The following is a 15,820-nucleotide window of genomic DNA, read 5'->3' as shown; positions in this document are numbered from 1 at the left end:
ACCAGAGCCGGTGGTCTGGGACTGGATAGGAGCTGGGACAGCTGACTCCCAACTCATGCCCAGTTCCAAGTTACACTTCTACCTCCCCCGCCCCTCCCAGCAGAAACAGGGCTGGGGAGGGGCAGGAATTATTTTTTAAGCCAGCTCCCACCAGCGCCAGCTCCTGCTTCTCATTGCTGCCTCTTTATCAGAGGCAGCAGGGGGATGGGTGGGAAGCAACTATTTGAGTAGTGACGCAACTAGTCTCTCATCGCTAAGTTAAAGCAGTAAGTACAACTTGTATAGAGACACCTGAATGTGCTCAGCAACAATGAGCACACAGTGCTGCAAATGGTAGGAATATTTCTACATTATGGAAACTATGGTGGCATTGTTCTGTAGTGTAGATGCAGCCTATACCACCAACATTTTCTTCTGAGTCTGATATTGATTGGGAATAAAATCAAGAGAGAAAATATAGCAGTGGAGGAAAGGAGAATAGACATTAAGAGGAAATGGCATTAGTACTAACAGACAGGCAATATTGACTGTAGAATGACTGAATCTAATCAGATGAAGAATGTGGGCAAGCCAAGCAGAAACAACATGTGTGGGTAACAAACAAGAGGAACTAGTACCACTGGCACAGGAAGTGATTATAGGGATAACAGAAACAGTGGAATAGTAGTCATGACTGGAGCATGGGTATTGAAGAGCATGTGCTATTCAGGAAATAAAGATAAAAATATTAGAGCAGTATTTTGTATTAATGAGAAGGTATATTGTAAAGAAATTAGAAGTGATGGAATCGATAAAACACTCTGGCTCCAAATCACTTTGGAATGGGGAGTGGGGCGGAGGGGCGGGGCGAAAGCTACCATAGGTTCCCCAAGGACAGTGGTTGGGTTATGCTACCAGACCACCAGGATCGGATTTGGATATGGATAAAGATCTCTAATGTTTTTACAGAAATAGATACTGCTGGCACTAAGGGGATTATAGGAGACTATAATTTCCAAGATAAGAACATAAGAACGGCCGTAGTGGGTCAGACCAAAGGTCCTTCTAGCCCAGTATCCTGTCTGCCGACAGCGGCCAACACCAGGTACCCCAGAGAGGGTGGACCGAGGACAATGATCAAGCGATTTGTCTCCTACCATCTCTCTCGAGCCTCTGACAAACAGAGGCCAAGGACACCATTTTATCCCCTGGCTAATAGCCTTTTATGGACCTAACCTCCATGAAATTATCTAGCTTCTCTTTCAACTCTATTATAGTCCTAGCCTTCACAGCCTCCTCTGGCAAGGAGTTCCACAGGTTGACTACACACTGTGTGAAGAAGAACTTTCTTTTATTAGTTTTAAACCTGCTACCCATTAATTTCATTTGGTGTCCTCTAGTTCTTCTATTATGGAAACTAATAAATAACTTTTCTTTATCGGCCCTCTCCACACCACTCATGATTTTATAAACCTCTATCATATCTTCCCCCTCACTCTCCTCTTTTCTAAACTGAAAAGTCCCAGTTGCTTTAACCTCTCCTCATATGGGACCCGTTCCAAACCCCTAATCATTTTAGTTGCCCTTTTCTGAACCCTTTCCAAGGCCAAAATATCTTTTTTGAGGTGAGGAGACCACATCTGTACACAGTATTCAAGATGTGGGCGTACCATAGTTTTATACAGGGGCAGTAAGATATTCTGGATCTTATTTTCTATCCCTTTCCTAATAATTCCTAGCATCCTATTTGCCTTTTTGACCACCGCTGCACTCTGTGTGGAAGTTTTCAGAGAACTGTCCACGATAACTCCAAGATCTCTTTCCTGATTTATCGTAGCCAAATTAGCCCCCATCATACTGTACGTATAGTTGGGTTATTTTTCCCAATGTGCATTACTTTACATTTATCCACATTAAATTTCATTTGCCATTTTGTTGCCCAATCACTCAGTTTGGTGAGATCTTCTTGGAGTCCCTCACAGTCTGCTTCTGTCTTGACTATCCTAAACAGTTTTGTATCATCTGCAAACTTTACTACCTCACTGCTTACCCCTTTCTTCAGATCATTTATGAAGAAGTTGAAAAGGATTGGTCCCAGGACTGACCCTTGGGGGACACAACTAGTTACCCCTCTCCAATCTGAAAATTTACCATTTATTCCTACCCTTTGTTTCCTGTCTTTTAACCAGTTCTCAATCCAAGAAAGGACCTTCCCTCTTATCCCATGGCCATGTAATTTACACAAGAGCCTTTGGTGAGGGACCTTGTCAAAGGCTTTCTGAAAATCCAAGTATAGACAAAGACACATCCATGGAAGACTTACAGAAAATGATAAGGGCCCTTATCTACAGATTTAGTCCATTTCTGTGAGGTAGCTAGCCAGGAACATTAAATACTAACTTATCAACAGGCCATCTAGGTCAGATGTTGTTCCAGAACTATCAAATATTTGAAAACTCATTAACTGGTAAAAACTCATTAACTGGCTCACAGACCAACCACAGTCTGACACATGCAGTTGGTGGAATTCTTGTAGGATATTACCAGAAATGTATTTAACTCTATTAAATTCAAAGGCCCAATTATACCCTTGCTCTAAAAACATAAACAACAATAAGCAATCAATACATGGAGACAGTAGCAAACGTAAGTGTTCGTTCAGTACACTCTCCAAAAGCCCATCTTACGAACACCTCTCTCATCCTGAGTGACACTAGTGTAATCAGATGGGAATGACAACTACCTTGAGCAAACATGGGTTATTTACACAGTATAACAAGCGGTTTCATCGTCAATTGATTTATTTCGCTACGAACTAAATCGGGCAATCTGGGGTTGCACTTTTCTTGGTCTTCCCTCATCCTTGACTAAGACCAGATAGGCCAGTGTGGGCCTTTTCCTTGGTTTTTATGGATGTCAAAGCTCTCTCTTTACACAGGCCCATATTTTAAAATATTAGCATTTAGGAGGTTACTATAAAATTTATCAGACCACAACCCTTCTCTGTCTGTTAGAAGCAAGGTGTTAAGAGAGTTCTCTTAAATATATTTCAAGCATAGCTTCCTTGCAAAACTCGTCTTGTTCGATGTTGCATTCTATTTTAGCATTTGAGCCAATTTTTTTTCCAGGACTGGTTCCTTTTGCTTTGCTCTTTACTCAATTTACTAAATACATAAGTAATCGATGCCCAAGCTAATTTAACTTTAAACCTTCTATTTTAAAACTATTCTGTAAAGTAAACTTAGTGTATGAGAATGTAAATTAAATAGTCAATGTATTAAAACTAAGATTTCTATAAATCAAAGCAATCCAGATGTCACAGGTCTGACTTAATAAAGATATATGCCTTATGAGCAAGCAACAGTGATGGATTGCAGAAATAAAAGAGTTGCTTTCTCTTGCAGTTTGTCTGTATTTGGGGAGCTGGTGGGGCAACCTCAGGGAAGTTTCTGCTTGGACTGTGAGTTGTGACACATGATACCTCTGTTGTTATATTGCACCGAATCCTGTGTTAGCAATTCCACCCTCCAATGTTAGCATAACATCGTAAGTATTCTTCCTTTTATGGCATCTTTAACAAATTAATATGACTGCAATTAAATAATTTAAAATAAGATTACTTCGAAGCATTTTGTAAATTTTTTTATTAAAGCAAGCATCTTCAGTGAGAAATCTATCAGTACATACTTGGGTATGAGGGGTCGGCCTTTTACTACCAAAGAATTCAAGGGATCTATTCCTTCTGAGATACGGGTTTGCTGCAGGGTGGGCGTGCAAGATAATGAAGTCTGCAGGGTGCAGGAGGTCAGAGTAGACTAAAAGAGCATGGCAGTCCTTTCTGGCTTTAAAGGCTGCTTTGTGGTACTGATTATCAAACTGATAATCCTGACTGATGCGTTGCGGTGACCAAGAATGAAGTACTGGTTATCTGGTCACTTCAAGGTATAGTTTAGGTTTTCACGTTAAAATACTTGAGTTCTAAATCCACATGATTCACCTTGTGCTGCATTCATTTGAGCTACCGGATTAGTAGCATAACAATTGTGGGCAGGAACTGGAAATTAAACTGATTTCCTTCTCATTCTAGGTCTACAATACAAGCTTTGATCAAGATTTTTTCTATTGCTTCTTTTTCTCTGCCATTCATTACACTGCTGGTTTTTCACCATAACAGAACAGCCTATGACATTGTAGCAGGAACTATAATGGAAAGAAGAAATGGAGTCAGATGATACCAATGCCCAGATTACCAAAATTTTCTGAACTTGTTATGAAAAAACAACAGCCCAAAAGAAGACCATTAGCATTTTTTGCCCAAATTAACTGGAGACAGATTTAGGTGTTAAACGAAATGAACCATTTCTATATAGTGCAAAGTACCTTGAAAGTATTAATTTTTCTTAAATGCCAAAGAAATTTGAAAGAAATAGTACCACTTCAATATGGAAATCTTAACATTAGATTGACAGGAAGGAAACAAGAGTTATTTATTTTAAAAGACCAATTCTCTTAGTCTCCAGAAAGAAGATGCCTGGAAATATTGCTATCAGGTTCTACATCATAATTATTTGATGGGGAAAAATAAGATGGAGAATGTAGTTGTGGTTGATAGTAGTGTTTACAAAACACATTACACAAACATCTTCTCAGAGAGGGTTGCAGTGTTTCAGGGATGGAGGCAAAAATCTAGCTAATAACGTGTTTCCGTTTAGCCAATACATTTTGTGGGACTGGGTATCAATCCCTAAAAGTCTTAGTGAATTTCTTTTCTCCAAGCATAGTATGCCCTTACTATTTTAAATGTCTTATCGAAACATGTATTGTGGCAGGTTTAATGCACGATTGCATTAAGTCACTTCCCAATGAAGAGGTAAATTAGGTTACTACTTCTTTGCAGGAATAAGAAGTTACTGCGGTATTTGTGAATTAGGTTTGTGCAAATACCTTCAAAGCCATACAATTAACAGAGTAAACCCTGGTAACAAACAAAATGTGAAAATTGATGCTTCCATTTCTTGGGGAAGGAAAAAATTTACTTCTATCAGGTTGTTGCATATAGACTATGCAAACAGATAGATGGAATTTTTCAGCAGCGTATAGAAAAGATCAACCAGAACAGCGATTATGGCTGTAACTCTATAGACAAGTTCCAAAACTGGTTTTCATGTTATATTTTAAAATTTTGCCTAATCATTTCTATATGCAGAAAAACTTAAGCAGCTACTGACGAATAAGAAGTCTAATATTTTCGATGATTATGTAGCTTTGATAACTATTTTATTCTTCATATAATATTGATTAGGAAACTGTTTTGGAAAAACAAAGCAAAGTTTCATTGTTAACTTGATTAAATGTGTCAGGTGTTCTTAAATGAATTAGAATGCCACAATATTGTAAGTGGTTGGCTTAGTACTAAATAGTGACAAATGGTTGCAGCAGTTACTCTTGATTGTCATCTAGGTTGCGCAGGGGGATATTCTGGGAGGATATTTTAAAATGAGAATTGTAAAGTAGGGATGTGATAGTGTACTGTTAACCAGTTATATGCAAGCCACTCCCCGCCTCTGTATCAGAGGCTCCATGGTGGGGAGGGCAGGAGAGAGCCAGTGTGTGCAGGAAGCTGGCTTAAAAGTAGGTTCTCCACACACATCGTCTCCCGTGGAGCCACCTTTCCCCTGACATATAAATGTGTAACCGCTGAATAATTCAGCAGTTACATGTTAACCCCCTCAGCAAAAATTATCTTTTAACATCCCAATTAAAACTTAAAACAAATATTTCTTAGAGTTTGAAATAATGTAAGAAGGAAGTGTCACTGTCAGTCAACTATTACAATGGTTTGGTATTTTAATTTCTGGTGTATGATTAGGGCGAACTCTTCCTGGGTGTTAGTGTGTAGGAGTATTTTGAACTAGAAAAGCATTAAACTGAACCACTTTTCACTACAGTGGTGCTTAATCTTTTTCGTTAGTACTTGGTATAGGTTGAATGTCTGAACACAATATGAGAAGGGCCATACAGGGTCAGACCAAAGTGGAGCCCAGTATCCTGTCTTCTGACAATGGTGGATGCCAGATGCCCCAGAGGGAGCGAACAAAACAAGAAAAAATAAGCAATTGCTCTCCAGTCAGCCATTCCCAGCCTCTGACAAACAGAGGCTATGAACACCATTCCTACCGATCCTGGCTAACAGCCATTGATGTACCTAACCTCAGTGAATTTATAGAGATCTTTTCTGAACCCCATTAAAGTGCTGGTCTTCACAATCTCCTCTGGCAAGGAGTTCTGCAAGTCGACTGTGCGCTGTGTGAAGAAAAGCTTCCTTTTGTGTTAAACCTGCAACTTATTAATTTTATTTGGTGAGCCCTGGTTCTTACGGGAATCATAGAACCATAGAACTGGAAGAGACCTCAGAAGGTCATCAAGTCCAGCCCCCAGATTTCCTTATTCACTTTTTCCACCCCAGTCATGATTGTACAGACGTCTTTCATATCCCTGATTAGTTTCTCCTTTCCTAAAATGAAAAGTCCCAGTCTTTATAATCCCTCTTCATAGGGGACCCGTTCCAAACCCCTCATGGTTTTTGTTGCCCTTTTCTGAACCTTTTCCAATGCCAATACATCTTTTTCGAGATGAGGCGACCACATCTGCACATAGTATTCAAGATGTGTGTGAACCATGGTTTTATAGGGCAATAAGATGTGCTATCTTCTTCTCTATCCCTTTTTAATGATGCCTAACATTCTGTGGGCTCTGACTTCTGCTACACGTTGAGTGGATGTTTTTAGACAACTGTCCACAATGAGGCCACAATCTCTCTTGAGTGGATAGAGCTAAATAAGCCCCCACCATCTTGATTTAAGGCCGATTTTAGTAAACTCAAGCTATGTCTGCACTGGGGTTTTAACCCCGCCGCGTCCAGGGAACATGTTTCCTCTTCCACGTTTTTTTGCGGAAGAGCAAATCCGCTCTTTCGGGGAGCCCTATATACCTCGTTCCCCAAGGAATAAGGACTCCTCCAAAAAAGGAGGCTTTTCCACCATTTGACCCCATCTAGACCTATAGTGCAGACCTAGCTTCAGAGAGCTGGTAGGTAAGGTCCCATGGGATGCAAGACTAAGAGAAAACAAGCGAAAAGAGCTGGCAGTTTTGTAAAGACACATAACTAAGGGTCCAGAAGCAAACTATTCCATTTTGTAGGAAAGACAGAAAGTCTGGCAGGAGTCCACCTTGGATCAACCAGAAGATTTTATATGATCTAAAAAAACCAAACAGGAGTCGTATAAAAAATGGAAACTAGATCAATTTACAAAGGCTGAATATAAGCAAACACACATGTATGCAGGAGCAAGAGGAGAAAGGCGAAGGCACAAAACAAGTTCAATCTAGCTAGAGACAAGGGTAACAAGAAGTCCTTCTACAAATATATTAAAGAGAAAGACCCAGGACAGAGTAGACCAACTGCTTAATGAAGACAGAAACAACAGAAAACTTGGAAATGGGCAAATGACAGAAGTGTTAATGACCTTTGTTTTGATTTTCACCCAAAAGATTGATGGTGGTGGATGCCTAACATGGGAATGTTAGCGGAAATGGGGTAAGTTTAAAGATTAAAGAACAAGTTAAAAATTACTTAGAAAACTTAGATGTCTTCCAGTTACCAGGAACTGACTAAATGCATCCTAGAATACTCAAGGCGCTGATAGGAGATATCTGAGACTTTAACTATCATCTTTGATAGAAGCCATAGGGGAGATGTTTTTTAAACTCTTGCAGCCCAGCTCCAGCTTGATAAAGAGGCAGCAGTGTGGAATGGCAAGGGGATCCTTGGGAATGTGGCAGGAGCACACTGGCTGCCAGCCCTGCCCCCCCAGGGACTATAGACTAGTCGACTAACCAATAAAAATTCATGCGGGTACTTGACTATTCAATTAAATGATATTTAACATCCTTATTATCTAGGAAAGAAAAAAAGAGTTTGTCCCATTTGCTCTTTTTTCTTTGAAGAGGGCCAAGAAATTCAGTTCTCAGCCTGGAAGACATGGTCATGACTGGACAACTCAAGCCATGACATCACAAAAGCCAACAGACTGAAAATAGATCAATCAGCTCTGACTTGGACGTCCTGATCTGTTGTGCAATTCTCCAAAATGTTCATTAGTTATCGGAAAGTTTTTGTAAAACTGGGGATATAAAATCCCGTTTAAAATATTAACTGGTTAAAGCAGGGGCTCTCAAACCTTGATCCCATGACCCCCTAAAATGCTCACGGCCCGGGGAGAGGGGTCACAAGCGAAAAACCAAATCCAGCTGCGACCCCCCTCGAAGTTGTTTGTGACCCCCCTGGGGGTCGCGACCCACCGTTTGAGTAACACTGGGTTAAACTACACGTGGGCCTGGTCAGGCTGCTCTGGCCCATCTGCCTAGAGCCTGCCACACTGCGGGAAGAGGTTTGTTTCGGCCCAGCTGGCCTGGACTGCCCCCTGTGGCAAAGCCTGGCAAGGCTGCTCTGATCAGGCTGGGCGCCAGGTAACTGGTTACCAGTGAGCATCACCTAGTCTTTCAGGTCTGCGTTATACGTCATACACAAGCCCAACTAAACATTTGGAAAGAAACCTTTAACAGCCCTGTCATTTAGAAGTGATTCTTAGTGCACAGTTGCCAGTTCTAAAAGCCCCCCTTCCATGGTGTTCGAGACAATGACTTCCAGCTCTCTGACCACATTAGGGTTTGTAACCATGTTTGGAATGTTTTCAGGACTTTCCTTTGCTTGTGTAATTTCATACATATTGTTTTATGATGTTTTATTTTGTATGCTGCAAAAGGAACAGTAGACTTACAATTCCAGGCCATAATGCCTTTTTGTAATGGCAACATTACTCCCACATGGTGAAGTGTCAAGGCTAGAAACACTGATACCAGAGCACTAGGACAGGGAAAGTCACAGGTCTTCAGTGAGACAAGTCATTTTACTTTAATGGCTCATATTAGACCCCTGCCAGTGCTCGGCCTTTATAGTTTTTGTTGGATTGAGTGTAATGTAGAGAGTGGGAAAATCATTTATTTGTGGAAAAAATAAAACATTGAGGCATATTTTCTGCCCCACCAGGGATTCCTTGAAAGCTGTTTATTGGTTTTTTTAGAGTTTTACACGTAGGCCTGGTAGAAATAGATTGAGCAGAGTGCCAATAAGGCTTCAATAGGGTTATTCTGCATATAGCGTGGGTTATTGATTACAGGTCTTCACCTTAAAAAACAACGAATAGTCTAGTAGCACCTTAAAGATTAACAAAACATGTAGAAGGGATCATCAGCATTGTAACAAGGATTGGGCAAGAGGGGCACTTGCCCCGGGCACAGTACTTTTAGGGATGCAAAATTAAAAATAGGAAAGTTAAAATATTATTTCTTTTATATCTTTACTATCATCTATTTCCAATCTCAATATATATGCAATTAACATATGCAATTAATAAAATACACAGAAATTAAGAATTTTATCTTTTTTGGGGGGCGATGGTGGGCTGTTCAGTAGCTTAGTGTGTAGCAACTTTAAAATGTTGTATTTTTTAACCAGGACAGATCCCCTTTAACATATTGGAAAGTGTTTAATTTAGATATACTGTGATTGAGTTAGATGGGGGCTACTCAACTTTGGAAGCCCTGGGGGCCACAGTGATACTCACAGCACATGCCCAGAGCCCCAACTTAAGTGTGGTCGCATATACATATGCAAATAACTTCTCTCAAACTGACAGGCATGAATACAAAGATTAAGGCAAGACGACACAACATGCAGGCCCTAATTAAGTCAGTTCTGCTGATATTCAAAAAATGCAATAGTGACCCGATTTCCACTCATATGCACTTTTAATGAGCAATGACAGTCCCAGGAATTTAACTTCGAAAACGCATACGAAGAGAAGATCATTATATTGACTTTTTTTGTTTTGGCTCCCACTTGTGGGTCACATATTGAGCCCCACATGAACCCAAACTGCACCACAGGCCTCAAATAAATGGGTCGGCTCACAGATGGCATGTTGAGTAACCCTGTGCTAGACTATTCATATACCGATGATGCACAATGCCTTCCTCTCCCACTCACCCCTTGCCCAAACTGTATATCCGGGTAAGAGCTATATATCTTCCAGACATTTTAATCTAAGAAGGAAATTAAGGTTATCCATTTTCTCCGGCTCTCAATCAGCCTATAATCTTTCTGTAATCACTGTTTATCTTTCAAACTGAGGAGTGAATAAAATATGAATATGAAGCACCTGTTGCGTTACAATAAGTTAACTAGCTAAGAACATTTCTCTGCTCATGTTTGGTCACATTTAAACACCCCCAAAGCACAGGGGTTAACGTCCCGATCCTGGCCATCATCTATTAAACCTGCTACACTCCTGCTTTCAGATGAAAAACATCCAGCATCTCAGCTGGATCGGGAGAAGCACTGACTAGCCTTCCCCAATTTTTCCTCTCCTCAAATGCCTCAACATGTGAATGAAAATACACAGGCCATAGCAACGGTGAATATTTATTTCTTTTCTACCCTCTCCTCCCCCTGTTTCCGTAGAACAGACCCCTGTGGGTCCCAGCGCATTTCACACGGACAGCTGTCCCTCGCCTCTGTCTAGGCTCTCAGCTGGACCTGGAGAAGCATGTGTGTAACACTGATTCGCCTGCCCCAATATTTTCTCTCCCAAATGCCACAACATGTGAATGAAAATACAAAGGACATAGCAACGGTGAACATGTATTTATTTTCTCCCCCCCCCCCTTTTTTATGTAGAACAGACCCTTTTCCGGACACATCTGCAGACATGAAAGTGTGGAGCGGGATGGGATGGTCACAAGACCAGGTGTCGGGGAGGATTGATGAACTCTGCTCCCAGGCACAGCACACGGGCAGGCTCGGCTATTGTCGCGAGGAGCAGCGGTGAGATGGCTCTCCACCCCTCAGTCTCAGGGGTCATCGAGGTGGGGCAAGGTTTCCAGCTGGCCCTCTCTCCTCGCTTCCTCCACCCCTTGCAGCCACTCCATACACCTGCACACCAGCTTCAGGTTCCTGATCCCCGGCGCCGGATCCTCCTCATACTCTTCGTCATCATAGCGGTTCTTCTCATTCACCACTGAGATCTTTATTAATGAGGTCAGGTCCAGGCCGGCCCTGCTCTGGGAGCCCGGCAGGGGTGTGGTGCTGCCCAAGGGATTCCTCCATCCGCTCTGGTTCTCCAGGTGGCGGCGCAGCAGCAGCCTGGTCGCCTCGGCCGTGAGGTTGATGGTGTAGTCCGTGGTGGGGACCTCAGCCTCCGGCTCCGGCTTCGCCGCCGCGCCTGGGTTCCTGATGGTGCGGCTGCGGGTACGGGTCGGGCTCGACCTCTGTGGCTGCTGCGGTGGCTGTGGCTGTACCTGTTGTTGTTTCTGCTCCTGATGCAGGGAGGCGCAGAGGCGGGAGTTGGGCAAGGGGCCGGTTCTCGCCTGGGGCATCCTCTGCGGATTCCTCTTCTTAGGAGATACCTGCTTCTTCGGCTGCTTACGGGTGGTGGCGGGGCCAGAGGCCGCAGCAGCGGGAGGCTGGATGGGCGGTAGGGGCTTGGCGGTGCTGCATAACCCCTGTGCTCTACCCCCCGACTCAGCAGCCACTGTCGCCCGGGGCAGGTGGAATAGATTTTTCTCTGGGTTTGAGATGCGCTCCCAAAGGAGAGAGGAGCACTGCTGCAGCTGGCGGGGGCCCCGGCTCTGTAACTTAGACAGGCGACGGCAGCAGGGCTGAGCTGGAGGAGTGGGTGTGAGGACGGGAGGAGCGGGTGGCGGGGCCTGGGAAGCTCCCACGCGGGAGGGCTGCGACATCCCCCGGGAGGGCTGCGGAGCCACCACACGGGGGAGTTGCGATGTCCCCTGCATTGCCTGCGATGCCACCACCTTAGAGTGGTGTGGGGCAACCACTGGAGAAGTCTGTGGCGCTGTCCCCCGGGAGAACTGCGATGTCCTCTGGGAGGGCTGCTGCGACATTGTGACCTGGGAGGGCTTCGGTGACGACATCACCCGGGAGGACTGCGACACCACCACCTGGGAAGGATGCGACGTTCCCGATGCTGGAGTCTGAACACCGCTGAAATAGAAGGGATGGGTTAAAACAGTACTCCAAGGGGAGACAAGTCTTACTCCTTGGTGCATAGGGGAACTGCTTTTTACATTTTAAAACAGTCATTTGCACTCAACAACTTTTGATTGTGATTAGTCCATGTGGCTATGTCTACACTACCGGGTTGGTTAGAAATAAGTTATTTTTAAATATCTTCTCTTTGTGAAGAATAACTCTTTTGAAATAATGGGGGTATTTTGAAATAATCTTATTTCACAACAGGCTTGATAGTGTGGATGCTCGCCTTGTTATTTTGAAATAATGCCCCAGTGTAGACATGTACTAATATGTGAAAAGAACACTGATTTTATTGTTCAGTTTTTGAAAAGATAAATGGTTCCCTCAACTATTCAGTCATCTTTCTCTTTTGCCATCTGCTGGAAGTACTCCTCACTCTTACAGTAGCTATTTATAAAACTTGGTCATTATCTTCAGTTCACCCTGTTTGACAAAACCTTGTGAACTAGTTCAAGACATTTGGAACCTACTATATTTAAAGGTACAGTTAAGAGACACTTAAGAAGAGAGACAGATGTTGCTTCTAAGGTCAATGCAACTGGAAATTGTGTTACTTTTTAGCACCACATTCCCACCTCCTTCCACCCATAGCCAACAGCCTCTTTTAAAGAGTCTCTCAAGATCTTCTTTCTTTTGTTCCTAAATCTTAGCCTCTACCAATTAAAGAGATCTGAGTCAATATGCACATGAAGACATGCCTGTTTAAGCTAAATCTGGAGGAGACAGAGCTACTGCTATTGGAGAGAGGGAAACAAAGAACTTTCAGCCACCTAAAAACTAGGACCTAGGCTGTCTACTCTAGCTTCAGAACCATCATAGTCTTGTTATGTGTTAATAGCAGAAGTTGGAAAAAATATTTAAATCACACCCTGTCTCTAAAAATACTTTCATAGAAGCAAAAGAAAGGATATTGAGCACATTCCATATAGCCACTTCATGTACATGAACATCTGAGGAGCATTTTTTCAAAATACCAATAAAATTAAAGATGCTTTAAAGCAGAGATGGGCATTAATTTTTGATGGGGAGGCCGTTCCAAGAGGTCAAGGGCCACACTTCTCTATGGAGGGGAGGTGGGGTCTGGAACAGAAATTGGATGTAAAAGGGAGTTCAAGGTAGGGTTCTGGTGTGCAGGAGAGAGTATGGGATGTGAGGAAAGAGGGTTGGGGTGGAGGAGAGGATTCTGTTCTGCAGGAGAGGTCTAGAAGCGGTTGCAGGGTTTGGGAGGGAGTTGTGACCCATGAACGGGGGAGGGGGACCTGGCAGAGAGGAAGTGACCTGAAACAGGAGGGATTGTGACCTAAGGCAGGGAGTTGGGGTGCCAGAGTAGGCTCTGGCCAGGAGGCACTTACCGAGCTGGTTCCAGGCTAGCTGCCTAATGGAACCCTGTGCCAAGTTCCCTGCCTACCACAACCCCAGAGCTCCGAGTGGCTGCTCCATGTGTCTTTCTGTGGGGCACAGTGGGAGGCGGAGAAGGGGGAGCTACATGCATTGCCCAGGCCCCCAGCACAATCTCTCAGCTCCCATTGTAATGGAGATTGTGATGTAATGTCAAGTGTGTCCGGTATTTTTGCTGGAACCATCTGGCAACCCCTAGCTCTTACACAGCAGAGCCCCACTTGTCATGTCAAATTGGGACCAGGACCAAACCAGATGATCAAAAATTCAGATATTCAGGAGAGTAGGGAAGTGTGAGGCCACAGCGCCATCTAGTGGCCATGGGAGGGTTGCCTGCTGCTGGCCCTGCATGCGCTGGTTATTAGGTCAACATGGAAAGTTGCACAATGGAAGGCTGGAAAAATGGGGCTCTACTGCACGAATATGTGAAAAGAACACTGATTTTATTGTTCATCTGTAAGGACTCCATATAATAGGGCACCTCGTATTACACACTCCTGGCAGTGACACACACACACACACACACACTCACACACACACACACACCCTCAACCTCCTTAGCCAAAGGGCAGATAGTTGGGTGTAACAATCCACTCCTGACAGAATCAGGAACTGCTCAGGCCCAACCAATGTAGAGAAGCTGAACAATTCCCCAAGCAGATGATACATTCTGGCTCATTTGCTGGGTCTTAAAGAGAACAAAGTCCTGGATCTTCTCCCTATCACTATCTCATCCACTCAACAGTGAGACTCAGGCAGGGCAGGAGACTATGGGAAAAGGGAAACAAAAGACACAAAATCCACTGTCCCCACTGGTAAGGAATAGTTCCAATGTGAATGTTTCTACAACTTCCATTTGGCCAGCACCCGATAGGTCAGGCAGCATCAGCACCAAATCTATCACAGGCTCTTACCTTCTCCGCAGAGACGTGTCTCTTTTCTCAGAAAGGGATTTGTATAACACTCCAAGAAGATTCTTCTTAGTGTTCATGTTCGAGGCCTGAGAGCGCTCAAGGTAAGAAGAGCAGACCTCGAGATGACTCCCGGCCGGAAAGCTACGGGAGTCTGAAATCGCCCCAGCCCCGCATCCTGTCCTACCTGGCTGTTGTCATGGACTCTCTGTGAGTTCACCACCTGGCAAGGTCCTTTAACCAATAAGCGGAGACACCGAAAAAGGCCTTGTGATGTCACCGCCACACCCTGTCCTGCCCCTGGCCAGCCCCTCTGCATATTTGAGCCTCTCCCCCCTGCATTTCCCCTACTCACTCAATGTTAGTTCTAGGAATCAAGCAGGCTGGACATGGAATCATCAGAGGCTGCTCAGTGCCACATGTACTTGGCAGATTGTAAGGCCACAAAAGACCAATCACCTAAGCCAAGGGCGGACAATAATTTTCACTGTGGGGGGTCACTTCAGCAATTTTGATTTGTGGTCACAGGCTGGATTTGTGCCCCCTGGAAGGTGCAGGGCTTCAGAGCTACAGAGAGAGAGAGGGAGTTAGGGATGTTAAATTTAAACAGAGCTCAAAATGGCCGCCCTTAAAAGGACAATGCCGGCTCTCCTGTTAAAAGGACAAACTGTTTTGTTTTTTTGCTTATCTTCTTTTCCCTGTCCTTTTTTGTTTGGTTGGTTTGCTCAACAACTTTTTCTTGGGGCTTTTTTATTCCCCATCAACAACTTTTCCCTTGGGAATGGCCGCCCTTAAAGGGGCAAGGCTCTTTTTTTTTTGGCTTAAAAATCTTTGGTTTAAAGTTTAAAGAGTGTGATTTGAGAAAATTACACTATTGAAAAAAATTAGGACTGAACTGACTAACTTTTAATTGCATAAAATGAGATCAATTAATGGTGACTCCCTTGCATAAGTAATATATGAGAGACAATACCTGAAAAAGAGGGAAAAGTATTAAAATTTGAAAGGTTTAATTTGTTTTCTACATATCAATTCATTATTTTTGTTGCAGACTGCTATAATAAACCATGTAATTGGATTATGTATACAAATTCTATCCACTTTACAATAAAAGAATGCTTCAAGAACTAAGCGTACTGCCCAGAGATTCTTTTCTTTTTTTTTAATCGGTGTTGCTATGTAGCACTTAACTTTCACTGACTATGAATTCCACTACAAAACAGAATATGGAGATTTACTATCACTTAACATTCTCAACTTGAGTTCTCGAAGACTGATAACATCCCTATTTCATATAGTTGAGTAAAGAGGCAGGTATTTAATTAATCGAGTAGTCCATAGAATTATTGACTACTTGATT

At 43.2% G+C, this 15,820-nt stretch overlaps 1 protein-coding gene across 1 annotated transcript; it reads right to left on the bottom strand.

Moving 5' to 3' along the window:
- Positions 1-10,767: 10,767 nt before the first annotated feature.
- On the bottom strand, positions 10,768-14,615 carry LOC142830681 (uncharacterized). Its single transcript, XM_075937133.2, has 2 exons — positions 14,464-14,615; positions 10,768-12,100 (listed from the first exon to the last, which is right to left on the bottom strand). The coding sequence occupies exons 1-2, from the start codon at positions 14,538-14,540 to the stop codon at positions 10,951-10,953; spliced, it is 1,227 nt and encodes a 408-aa protein (XP_075793248.2). The 5' UTR covers positions 14,541-14,615; the 3' UTR covers positions 10,768-10,950.
- Positions 14,616-15,820: the final 1,205 nt, after the last annotated feature.

This window comes from Pelodiscus sinensis, chromosome 9, assembly GCF_052426305.1.
Source record: "Pelodiscus sinensis isolate ZL-2025 chromosome 9, ASM5242630v1, whole genome shotgun sequence".
NCBI classification, from domain to species: domain Eukaryota; kingdom Metazoa; phylum Chordata; order Testudines; family Trionychidae; genus Pelodiscus; species Pelodiscus sinensis.
Note: the sequence above shows the minus strand (reverse complement) of the source record. Positions and strands in the feature narration are given on the sequence as shown.

Bases quoted from the DNA above. Each gene is read 5' to 3' on its own strand.
- LOC142830681 (XM_075937133.2), bottom strand. From the start codon at position 14,540: ATGAACACTAAGAAGAATCTTCTTGGAGTGTTATACAAATCCCTTTCT. The intron at 12,101-14,463 runs GTAAGAGCCTGT...CTTCTATTTCAG, and splicing joins GACACGTCTCTGCGGAGAAG to CGGTGTTCAGACTCCAGCAT.